This window comes from Oncorhynchus kisutch, linkage group LG20 (genome assembly GCF_002021735.2).
Source record: "Oncorhynchus kisutch isolate 150728-3 linkage group LG20, Okis_V2, whole genome shotgun sequence".
Taxonomy (NCBI): Eukaryota; Metazoa; Chordata; class Actinopteri; order Salmoniformes; family Salmonidae; genus Oncorhynchus; species Oncorhynchus kisutch.
Genome location: NC_034193.2, coordinates 24,707,225 through 24,719,940, shown reverse-complemented (window position 1 = coordinate 24,719,940; position 12,716 = coordinate 24,707,225). Strand labels below are relative to the sequence as shown.

The following is a 12,716-nucleotide window of genomic DNA, read 5'->3' as shown; positions in this document are numbered from 1 at the left end:
GGGTTTGGCCGGGGTAGGCCGTCATTGTAAATAAGAATTTGTTCTTAATTGACATGCTTAGTTAAATAAAGGTTCAATTCAAAGAAAAAAAGAAAAAGAGGGCACTGGGCACGCACACACACATTCTTGGCTTCTTAGGCTGAAACCAACCCGTCAATTTTCCATTTAGAACACAAGTAGATTACAAGTAGATTAATCAGCCAGCTTTCTATGCTTAATTTTGAATTTGAGGGTGTCACAGTGCAAGGCTATGAACTACCAGGTATACCACGGTGTCTACTACTCCCCCACCATACAAAGCAATGTATTAAAGAAGGCAAAAATATCATAAATATTTGTTCATTTGTGTTGTTGAAACATCTATTGTTTGGTTGGAAGCAGAGGTCGTGTCTCTCACTCTCTCTCTCCCTCTCTCATTATGCTTTTTATGATTTTTTTCGCTGCAATGTTCCTCCCTATACAGAAAAAAAAGCAGCCTCCACTCCCCAGGGGTGGCTTGGTTGGCACTGAAATTAGCTAACGCTAATTAGCTTTTACAGGCAGTGGCAGGGGCTGCCTCATACACACACACTCTTCCCATCAGACATCCCGTCCTGAGCTCATCTGGAGTCCCTAATCCTGCGCATGGGATGCCAGAACTCCCATCATCCTCCTTGCTTAAATGTGCTCAATTTGTTGTAACTCGAGTGCCGGGCGGCATGTGAGCCACAGGAGTGATAGGTGTACCATGTGTCTGAAGTAAGGCTACTGTTCATAACTCGTCATAGAGCTCCTGAATTGAGGCCCACGTTCAACTCACAACCCACATTCAGGTCAATTCAGGAATGGGTGGATCTTGAAATCTAATGCACGCTAATAAATTCCTGAAATGAATTTCAGTTCATCAACTGAATTGACTTGAGCTGAATTGTAGTTGACGCCATAACATTCATTCTGAAACTCTCTGTTTTGAACTGTAGGTCCATAACCCCCTGTACAAAGGAGCCACCTCAACCTTCACAAACATCACATACAGAGGCAACAAGGAGTGATGGCAACCAGGATCACCGAAATAACTGCATCATTTGAAGGATCACTGAAATGACTGCATCATTTGAAGGATCATTACAATAACTGCATCCCATTGGATTCTTTCAATTTCCTCTGGAATGTTACGATTTCATGTGCTGGCTCTACTGTCACAAGACGAAGATGTAATATTTGTGTAGTGGTTTGTTGTACATATGTATTTAAACGATACCAAATGTGTTTTTCAGAGGCATTTCAACATTAACTACCAACAAGTTCATTCAAAATCCATAAATATAACTTAGGCTGTCCATTAATGAAAGTAGAGTCGGCTACATTGAGAGATAAATGTACGACAGTAGACGTGACTCGAGTTAGGCACATTACTTTCTTTAGTGACAGAGGAGAAGCGAAGGACAAATAGAAGAGGACGGCCACCCCTCAGAGTCTGGTTCCTCTCTTGGTTTCTTCCTAGGTTCCTGCCTTTCTAGGGAGTTTTTCCTAGCCACTGTGCTTCTACATCTGCGTTGCTTGCCGTTTGGGGTTTTAGGCTGGGTTTCTGTACAGCACTTTGTGACATCGGCTGATGTAAAAAGGGCTTTATAAATACATTTGATTGATTGACTGATAATGATACTCATAGCATACGCATGACATCACTTACTCATCAGCGTGTTGTAATTTCCTGTTTGTAAGAGTCTGGCATGATAAGCACATTGTCCAAATAACATTTCTGAGACATGTGGTTTAGTGATCTGTCACTTTGCTAAAACCAAAAAATGCCTTTGGGTTCTCCCGCGTTCTCATTTCACAGATAAACAGTTTCCTTCAGCTGTTGGCATTGACTTGCAACATATCTCTCAGATATGCAAAAAAATGATGCTTAAATGTTTTTACGCCAGCCGTGTTGTATATTATGATTCTATGTACCGCACATTGCCCCATATCCATAGCGTATTAGAGTAGGAGTGCTGTTCTAGGATCAGATCATAATGAGTAAGATTACATGGATATGGGGAACCTGATCCTAGATCAGGACTCCAACTCTCTGAAATGACCTATTGGTAAAGAGGTGTGGAGTCTTTGTTTGTATGTGAAACCAGCACTCCCTTCTTACATTCCCAGTTATTGTCAATATAATGTTCAGGTATACCATTTTTCAGACACAACACCACAAATCATCTCTCAATCACATGAATACATTCACTCCTTTAGTGGAAGCATCATAGTCGGTGTCTTGTATTCATAAATGTGACGTGTTATTAAGATATTTGCTCACTGTATATATTGTTGCACTTGTTTCCTTTAAATCAACTGCCCTTGTGGATTATGGGCCAGTTAAGCTGTCAATCATTGGTAAGACTTAACTTTAACTCGACCTCCAGCCAAAATGTCACTGATGACAGGTTTCACGGACTCCGGACACCGTTTTTATTTGCTCAAAACAGCCCCATTACCAGAAAAGTAAGGAAGCACATAGTACGCTCTTACTCTTACTATGATGACATCATTCCATATAATATTCACAGGGTCTGCATTGTAAAAAAAACAGTTTGTAATTCTTTTACATTGTCTTTCATATCCACTTTTGCAAGGGACACATTTAAATAAATACATAAATAATGGGTTTAAATGGATACCGACTTTGTCTGATATGTATTTCTTATTATAAACTGGGTCGTTCGAGCCCTCGAATGCTGATTAGCTGAAAGCTGTGGTATATTAGACCGTATACCACGGGTGTGATAAACCATTTATTTTTACTGTTCTAATTACATTTTTCACTAGTTTATAATAGCAATAAGGCACCTCGGGGGTTTGTGGTATATGGCTAAGGGCTGTAAGCCAGGCACTCTGCGTTGCATCATGTGGTAGAACAGCCCTTAGCTGTAGTCGGTCATTATTGCTTAAGTAAGTAATTGTTGTAAAGTTAAATATAGCAGAACACTGCATGCAAAATGATTGGCTACTGGGTTTTAAAGTTAAAAACAACTTTCATATTGCACTGTGAGAGTGCATGATTGGAATACTCAACAAAATAGTGTTTACAGGGTAAAACTAAATTAATATATTAGAAATATATTTGGTTGACTATGGTTTCTTGCAGTGTGTGAAGATTGTTGTCTAGTTTACCCCTGAAAGCATGTTAGCAGTTTTGGTTAAATAAACCCCTCAATATTTTTACTTGTGAGAGGGGCTTGTCAAAGAGCCTTTCCTCCTCTTTGGGCTTCTGTTTCAGGGGCCAAAGCGAGGAGGCCAAGGGCCAGTTTGTTTAGCATATTATTCATATTGTGTAGAACAATGCTTCCCTCTTCTGGCCTGTATGCAAATTGCAGGCCTTTTGGTAGACATGTCATGCCCGACAGATAATTGCAATGACTGATGACCACCCCAAACCCTGGAATTAGTGATGTACTCAGTCCCAACCCCTGGAATCGATGTAATTAGTTAGTGACCACATTTACATGCACGCCAATATCCCGTTATTATTCGGGATAGGCTTACTCAAGTATTCTGTTTTTGAGTTTACACATAAACATAATATCCCGTTTACAATAAAAGGCTTGTGTCCCGGTTATCAGAAACCGGGATAAAATGCCTGAGATATGCAGATTTTTCTACGGGATACTGTGGTTTTTCGCGGTCTGCGCAGAATCGGTTTCGCATATCGTGGGTGTTGTGTAGTGATATTTTCATCTGATTGTCAAAAGAATCACTTAAAAAAACATTTGGTTGGACATTTGTTTTTCAACTAAAGTTAGATACATGGGGCTTCCCTTCTGTCATAACTTGTTGCCCCAGAAGACTAAATAAAGTAGTGCTCACCAGAATAATGTCTTACATTGATGTTCGCCCGACCTAGAATACCTCACAATCAAATGCCGATCGTACTATCTCCCATTAGAATTCTCTTCGATTATTGTCACAGCCGCATATATTCCCCGCATATATTGTGTTCAAATCACCAACGAACTATCATGGTCCAAACACACCAAGACAGCCATGAAGAGGGCACGACAAAAAAACTTTTCCCTCTCAGGAGACTGAAAAGATTTGGCAAGGGTCCCCAGATCCTCAAAAAGTTATACAGCTGCACCATTGAGAGCATCCTGACCGGTTGCATCACCGCCTGGTATGGCAACTGCTCGGCATCTGACCGTAAGGCGCTACAGGGTGTAGTGCGTACGGCCCAGTACATCACTGGGTCCAAGCTTCCTGCCATCCAGGACCTATATAATAGGCGGTGTCAGAGGAAAAGCCCATAAAATTGTCAGAGACTCCAGTTACCCAATTCATAGCCTGTTTTCTCTGCTACCACATGGCCAGCGGTACCAGAGCGGCAAGTCTAGGACCAAAAGGCTCCTTAACAGCTTGTTATGATGTGCTAGCTGTCATTCAGATGCGAGGGGCTGAAGCTCATTGGCTAGAACTCAAATTGCTAGGGGGCTGGCTGGCCTATGTAGGGAGAAATGTAGAGAAAATGGCGCGGCACAGTTTCAATAAACCATTCCACTGAATCTACTCCAGCCATTACTACTAACCCGTCCTCCCCAATTAATGAGCCACGAACTTACTATGAAATTGACGGATTTTGATGGAGATTTTTTTATTATGTTACTTAGATTGAGGCACCAGTGCGTAAATCAACTCTAGGGGTTAGCGGGATATGAGCTACTATCCGGAATTCCTTGCACATGTAGACATGGTCACTGTGAGGTGAAACGTTAACTTTGCACTTAGAAATGTAACAAATAGAGCTGACACGATTCCCTATTCTGCAAGACAGACAAGCATATCTGTTCTATGTAATATAAATGTAAAGTTGCACTGTCCTGAACGAGACCCTGCTCCAGTAGCCTACAGACCTGCACACCTGTATTTACATTATGCACTTAACTGTGAGCACAGGAAATAAAATAAAATTGTATTGGTCACATACATATATTTAGCGGATGTTATTGCAGTGTAGCGAAATGCTTGTGTTCCTAGCTCCAACAGTGCAGCAATTCCCAACAATAGATACAAATCAATGTCAGAGTGGCATTGACTAAAATGCAGTAGAATAGAATACAGTATATACATATAAAATGGGTAAAGCAGTATGTAAACATTATTAAAGTGACCAGTGATTCCATGTCTATGTACAGTTGAAATCAGAAGATTACATATACTTTGAGTATATGGAGTCATTAAAACTCATTTTTCAACCACTCCACAAATTTCTTGTTAACAAACTACAGTTTTGGCAAGTCGGTTCGGACATCTACTTTGTGCATGACACAAGTCATTTTTCCAACAATTGTTTACAAACAGATTATTTCACTGTATCACAATTCAAGTGGGTCAGAAGTTTACATTCACTAAGTTGACTGTGCCTTTAAACAGCTTGGAAAATTCCAGAAAATTATGCCATGGCTTTAAACGCTTCTGATAGGCTAATTGACATCATTTGAGTCAATTGGAGGTGTACCTGTGGATGTATTTCAAGGCCTACCTTCAAACTCAGTGCCTCTTTGCTTGACATCATGGGAAAATCAAAAGAAATCAGCTAAGACCGCAATTTCCAAATGCCTGAAGGTACCACGTTCATCTGTACAAACAATAGTATGCAAGTATAAACACCATGGGACCACACAGCAATCATACCGCTCAGGAAGGAGACGCGTTCTGTCTCCTAGAGATGAACATACTTTGGTGCTAAAAAGTGCAAATCAATCCCAGAACAGCAAAGGACCCTGTGAAGATGCTGGAGGAAACAGGTAGAAAAGTATCTATATCCAAGGTAAAACGAGTCCTATATCAACATAACCTGAAAGGCCACTGCCACTGCTCCAAAACCAACATTAAAAAAGCCAGACTACGGTTTGCAACTGCACATGGGGACAAAGATTGTACTTTTTTTTAGAAATGTCCTCTGGTCTGATTAAACAAGAATAAAACTGTTTGGCCATAATGACCATCGTTATGTTTAGAGGAAAAAGGGGGCGGCTAGCAAGCCGAAGAACACCATCCCAACCGTGAAGCACGGGGGTGGCAGTATCATGTTGTGGGGGTGCTTTGCTGCAGGAGGGACTGGTGCACATCACAAAATAGATGGCATCATGAAGACGGAAAATTATGTGGATATATTGACGCAACATCTCAAGACATCAGTCAGGAAGTTAATACTTGGTTGCAAATGGACAATGACCCCAAGCATACTTCCAAAGTTGTGGCAAATGGCTTAAGGACAAAAAAGTAAAGGTATTGGAGTGGACATCACAAAGCCCTGACCTCAATCCCATAGAAAATGTGTGGGCAGAACTGAAAAAGCAAGCAAGGGGGCATACAAACCTGATTCAGTTACACCAGCTCTGTCAGGAGGAATGGGCCAAAATTCACCCAACTTATTGTGGGAAGCTTGTGGAAGAAACAATTTAAAGGCAATACTACCAAATACTATCTGTATGTAAACTTCTGACCCACTGGGAATGTGATGAAAGAAATAAAACTGAAATAAATAATTATCTTTACTATTATTCTGACATTACACATTCTTAAATGTGGGGAGAAAATGTGTAATTTTTTAAACATAAATTATTTAAGGGCCTCCCGGGTGGCGCAGTGGTTAAGGGTGCTGTACTGCAGCGCCAGCTGTGCTACCAGAGACCCTGGGTTTGCGCCCAAGCTCTGTCGTAACCGGCGACGGTTTAATCCAATTTCAATATAAGTGTCACGCCTTGGTCTTAGTATTTTGTGTTTTCTTTAATTATTTGTTCAGGCCAGGGTGTGACATGGGTTATTGTGTTGTCGTATTGTTTTTTTTGTAGGCATTGGGATTGTGGTTGATTAGGATTGGGTCGAGTGTAGGCTTGGCTGCCTGAGGCGGTTCTCAATCAGCAGTCAGGTGCTTCTGGTTGCCTCTGATTGGGAACCGTATTTAGGTAGCCTGAGTTCGCTTTGTATTTCGTGGGTGATTGTTCCTGTCTCTGTGTAGTGTTCACCAGATAGGCTGTATTAGGTTTCACGTTCCGTTTGTTGTTTTCGTATTTAATAGTTATTTCATGTATCGTCACTTTTTCTTAATTAAAGAACATGAGTAACCACCACGCTGCATTTCGGTCCGACTCTCTTTCAACAAACGAAGAACGCCGTTACAGAATCACCCACCACACACGGACCGAGCGGCGTGGAAACAGGCAGCGACCGCAGGAAAAGCGAAAGGAGGTCGTTATGGACAGCAATGGCATGGAGTATACGACGTGGGAAGAAATCGACAGGTGGGCGGCCGACCCAGAGAGAGTGCAGGAACCCGCATGGGATTCGCTGGAGCAGTGCGAAGAAGGCTATAGGCGAATGGAGTTGGAGAAACAGACATGGCGGCGCAGAGCGAAACCCGAGAGTCACCCCCCCAAAAAAATTTTTGGGGGGGCTCAGAGGGAGAGTGGCTGAGTCAGGAGATGGACCTGAGCCAACTCTCCTTGTTTATCGTGAGGAGCCAAGGAGGAGACCAGAACCAGAGCCGGTGTTAGAGGTGAGCGAAGCAGAGACTGTGAAGGAGTTAATGGGGAAAGTGGAGTGGAGAGTAATGAGGGAGTTGCTAAATGGTGCTATAGATATCATATTCGTCCGACGGATCGTGTCGGGGATTTGATGGCACCTGAGTTAGCGCTCCATACTCGTCCTGAGTTGCGTGTTAGTCGGCTGGTGAAGTTGGTGCCAGCCTCACGCACCAGGCCTCCTGTGCACATCCCTAGCCTTGCACATCCTGTGCCACCTCCACACACCAGTCCTCTGGTAGCAGCTCCCCGCACCAGGCTTCCTATGCGTGTCCTCGCTCCAGTATCACCAGTGCCCGCACCACGCATCAGGCCTACAGTGCGCCTCGCCTCTCCTGCGCTGTCGGAGTCTCCCGCCTCTCCAGCGCTGTCGGAGCCTTCCTTCCCTCCTGCGCTGTCGGAGTCTCCCGCCTGTTCAGCGCAGCCAGCGTTTTCCTCCTCTCCTGCGCTGCCGGAGCCTCCTGCCTGGTTGAAGCAGCCTGAGCTGCCAGTCTGCAGGGTGCTGTCAGTCTGCAAGGAGCTGCCTGTCTGCAGGGAGCTGTCAGTCTGCAAGGAGCTGCCAGTCTGCAAGGAGCTGCCAGTCTGCAAGGAGCTGCCAGTCTGCAAGGAGCTGTCAGCCTGCATGGAGCAGTCAGAGCTGTCAGTCTGCAAGGAGCTGCCAGTCTGCAGGGAGCTGTCAGTCTGCAGGGAGCTGTCAGTCTGCAAGGAGCTGCCAGTCTGCAAGGAGCTGCCAGTCTGCAAGGAGCTGCCAGTCTGCAAGGAGCTGTCAGCCTGCATGAAGCAGTCAGAGCTGTCAGTCTGCAAGGAGCTGCCAGTCTGCAGGGTGCTGTCAGCCTGCATGGAGCAGTCAGAGCTGCCAGTCTGCAAGGAGCTGCCAGTCTGCAAGGAGCTGCCAGTCTGCAAGGAGCTGTCAGTCTGCAAGGAGCTGTCAGCCTGCATGGAGCAGTCAGAGCTGTCAGTCTGCAAGGAGCTGCCAGTCTGCAGGGAGCTGTCAGTCTGCAAGGAGCTGTCAGTCTGCAAGGAGCTGCCAGTCTGCAAGGAGTTGCCAGTCTGCAAGGAGCTGTCAGTCTGCAAGGAGCTGTCAGCCTGCATGGAGCAGTCAGAGCTGTCAGTCTGCAAAGAGCTGCCAGTCTGCAAGGAGCTGTCAGCCTGCATGGAGCAGTCAGAGCTGTCAGTCTGCATAGAGCAGCTAGATCCGCCAGTCAACCAGAACCTTCCAGATCTGCTAGTCAACCTGAATCTTCCAGATCTGCTAGTCAACCTGAATCTTCCAGATCCGCCAGCCAGCCAGGATCTACCGGAGCCTACTACCTACCTGAGCTTCATCTCAGTACTGGGCTTCCTCTCGGTACTGAGCTTCCTCTCAGTACTGGGCTTCCCCTCAGTTCCGGGCTGCCCCTCAGTTCCGGGCTGCCCCTCAGTCCCGGGCTGCCCCTCAGTCCCGAGCTGCCCCTCAGTCCCGAGCTGCCCCTCAGTCCCGAGCTGCCCCTCAGTCCCGAGCTGCCCCTCAGTCCCGAGCTGCCCCTCAGTCCCGAGATGCCCCTCAGTCACGAGCTGCTCCTCAGTTCTGTGGGGTTCTGGGTGAGGACTATTAGGCCATGGTCGGCGGCGAGGGTGGATTATCCCAGGACGCGAAGGGGAGGAACTATGACATTTATGGAGTGGGGTCCACGTCCCGAGCCGGAGCCGCCACCATGGACAGACGCCCACCCGGACCCTCCCTATGGTTTTGAGGTGCGTCCGGGAGTCCGCACCTTGGGGGGGGGGGGGGTTCTGTCACGCCTTGGTCTTAGTATTTTGTGTTTTCTTTAACTATTTGTTCAGGCCAGGGTGTGACATGGGTTATTGTGTTGTCGTATTGTTTTTTTTTGTAGGCATTGGGATTGTGGTTGATTAGGGTTGGGTCGAGTGTAGGCTTGGCTGCCTGAGGCGGTTCTCAATCAGCAGTCAGGTGCTTCTGGTTGCCTCTGATTGGGAACCGTATTTAGGTAGCCTGAGTTCGCTTTGTATTTCGTGGGTGATTGTTCCTGTCTCTGTGTAGTGTTCACCAGATAGGCTGTATTAGGTTTCACGTTCCGTTTGTTGTTTTCGTATTTAATAGTTATTTCATGTATCGTCACTTTTTCTTCATTAAAGAACATGAGTAACCACCACGCTGCATTTCGGTCCGACTCTCTTTCAACAAACGAAGAACGCCGTTACAGAATCACCCACCACACACGGACCGAGCGGCGTGGAAACAGGCAGCGACCGCAGGAAAAGCGAAAGGAGGTCGTTATGGACAGCAATGGCATGGAGTATACGACGTGGGAATAAATCGACGGGTGGGCGGCCGACCCAGAGAGAGTGCAGGAACCCGCATGGGATTCGCTGGAGCAGTGCGAAGAAGGCTATAGGCGAATGGAGTTGGAGAAACAGACACGGCGGCGCAGAGCGAAACCCGAGAGTCACCCCAAAAAATGTATTGGGGGGGGCTCAGAGGGAGAGTGGCTGAGTCAGGAGATGGACCTGAGCCAACTCTCCTTGTTTATCGTGAGGAGCCAAGGAGGAGACCAGAACCAGAGCCGGTGTTAGAGGTGAGCGAAGCAGAGACTGTGAAGGAGTTAATGGGGAAAGTGGAGTGGAGAGTAATGAGGGAGTTGCTAGCTTGGTGCTATAGATATCATATTCGTCCGACGGATCGTGTCGGGGATTTGATGGCACCTGAGTTAGCGCTCCATACTCGTCCTGAGGTGCGTGTTAGTCGGCTGGTGAAGTTGGTGCCAGCCTCACGCACCAGGCCTCCTGTGCACATCCCTAGCCTTGCACATCCTGTGCCACCTCCACACACCAGTCCTCTGGTAGCAGCTCCCCGCACCAGGCTTCCTGTGCGTGTCCTCGCTCCAGTATCACCAGTGCGCGCACCACGCATCAGGCCTACAGTGCGCCTCGCCTCTCCTGCGCTGTCGGAGTCTCCCGCCTCTCCAGCGCTGTCGGAGCCTTCCTTCCCTCCAGCGCTGTCGGAGCCTTCCTTCCCTCCTGCGCTGTCGGAGTCTCCCGCCTGTTCAGCGCAGCCAGCGTTTTCCTCCTCTCCTGCGCTGCCGGAGCCTCCTGCCTGGTTGAAGCAGCCTGAGCTGCCAGTCTGCAGGGTGCTGTCAGTCTGCAAGGAGCTGCCTGTCTGCAGGGAGCTGTCAGTCTGCAAGGAGCTGCCAGTCTGCAAGGAGCTTCCAGTCTGCAAGGAGCTGTCAGTCTGCAAGGAGCTGTCAGCCTGCATGGAGCAGTCAGAGCTGTCAGTCTGCAAGGAGCTGCCAGTCTGCAGGGAGCTGTCAGTCTGCAGGGAGCTGTCAGTCTGCAAGGAGCTGTCAGTCTGCAAGGAGCTGCCAGTCTGCAAGGAGCTGCCAGTCTGCAAGGAGCTGCCAGTCTGCAAGGAGCTGTCAGCCTGCATGAAGCAGTCAGAGCTGTCAGTCTGCAAGGAGCTGCCAGTCTGCAGGGTGCTGTCAGCCTGCATGGAGCAGTCAGAGCTGCCAGTCTGCAAGGAGCTGCCAGTCTGCAAGGAGCTGCCAGTCTGCAAGGAGCTGTCAGTCTGCAAGGAGCTGTCAGCCTGCATGGAGCAGTCAGAGCTGTCAGTCTGCAAGGAGCTGCCAGTCTGCAGGGAGCTGTCAGTCTGCAAGGAGCTGTCAGTCTGCAAGGAGCTGCCAGTCTGCAAGGAGCTGTCAGTCTGCAAGGAGCTGTCAGCCTGCATGGTGCAGTCAGAGCTGTCAGTCTGCAAAGAGCTGCCAGTCTGCAAGGAGCTGTCAGCCTGCATGGAGCAGTCAGAGCTGTCAGTCTGCATAGAGCAGCTAGATCCGCCAGTCAACCAGAATCTTCCAGATCTGCTAGTCAACCAGAATCTTCCAGATCTGCTAGTCAACCTGAATCTTCCAGATCCGCCAGCCAGCCAGGATCTACCGGAGCCTACTACCTACCTGAGCTTCATCTCAGTACTGGGCTTCCTCTCAGTACTGGGCTTCCTCTCAGTACTGGGCTTCCCCTCAGTTCCGGGCTGCCCCTCAGTTCCGGGCTGCCCCTCAGTTCCGGGCTGCCCCTCAGTTCCGGGCTGCCCCTCAGTCCCGGGCTGCCCCTCAGTCCCGAGCTGCCCCTCAGTCCCGAGCTGCCCCTCAGTCCCGAGCTGCCCCTCAGTCCCGAGCTGCCCCTCAGTCCCGAGCTGTCCCTCAGTCCCGAGATGCCCCTCAGTCACGAGCTGCTCCTCAGTTCTGTGGGGTTCTGGGTGAGGACTATTAGGCCATGGTCGGCGGCGAGGGTGGATTATCCCAGGACGCGAAGGGGAGGAACTATGACATTTATGGAGTGGGGTCCACGTCCCGAGCCGGAGCCGCCACCATGGACAGACGCCCACCCGGACCCTCCCTATGGTTTTGAGGTGGGGGGGGGGGGGGGGGGGGGGGTTCTGTCACGCCTTGGTCTTAGTATTTTGTGTTTTCTTTAATTATTTGTTCAGGCCAGGGTGTGACATGGGTTATTGTGTTGTCGTATTGTTTTTTTTTGTAGGCATTGGGATTGTGGTTGATTAGGGGTGGGTCGAGTGTAGGCTTGGGTGCCTGAGGCGGTTCTCAATCAGCAGTCAGGTGCTTCTCGTTGCCTCTGATTGGGAACCGTATTTAGGTAGCCTGAGTTCGCTTTGTATTTCGTGGGTGATTGTTCCTGTCTCTGTGTAGTGTTCACCAGATAGGCTGTATTAGGTTTCACGTTCCGTTTGTTGTTTTCGTATTTAATAGTTATTTCATGTATCGTCACTTTTTCTTAATTAAAGAACATGAGTAACCACCACGCTGCATTTCGGTCCGACTCTCTTTCAACAAACGAAGAACGCCGTTACAATAAGTACATTTTACTATGCCTAACCCTGATGGTAGACTAATTTTGATACTAGGCCAATACTTTGGTAATATATTGGTAAACTAATATTAATATGGTAGATTTCAACAATTGCAGTGTAATGGAGGGACACATTGTCCTCCCTGGTCCCATTGCATATTGACAGGCTACATGTCTGACATCTACCATTGTGTAACGGCGTTCTTCGAGGAGAGTCGGACCGAAATGCAGCGTGGTGGTTAATCATGATATTTTAATGAGAAAAATGACGATACAATACATGAACTAACTAAATAAATACAAAAACAACAAACG

General features: G+C 47.7%; 1 protein-coding gene across 3 annotated transcripts in view; it reads left to right on the top strand.

Moving 5' to 3' along the window:
- Nucleotides 1–2,645, top strand: part of LOC109865587 (integrin beta-3) — a 37,426-nt gene extending 34,781 nt beyond the window's left edge. For all 3 annotated transcript variants that reach the window (XM_020453880.2, XM_031799366.1, XM_020453881.2), the window contains one exon: nt 960–2,645. In XM_020453880.2, coding sequence (XP_020309469.1) covers nt 960–1,031 — 72 coding nt within the window. In that variant the 3' untranslated portion in view covers nt 1,032–2,645. The remainder of the gene's footprint in view (nt 1–959) is intronic.
- The last annotated feature ends 10,071 nt before the right edge of the window (nt 2,646–12,716 follow it).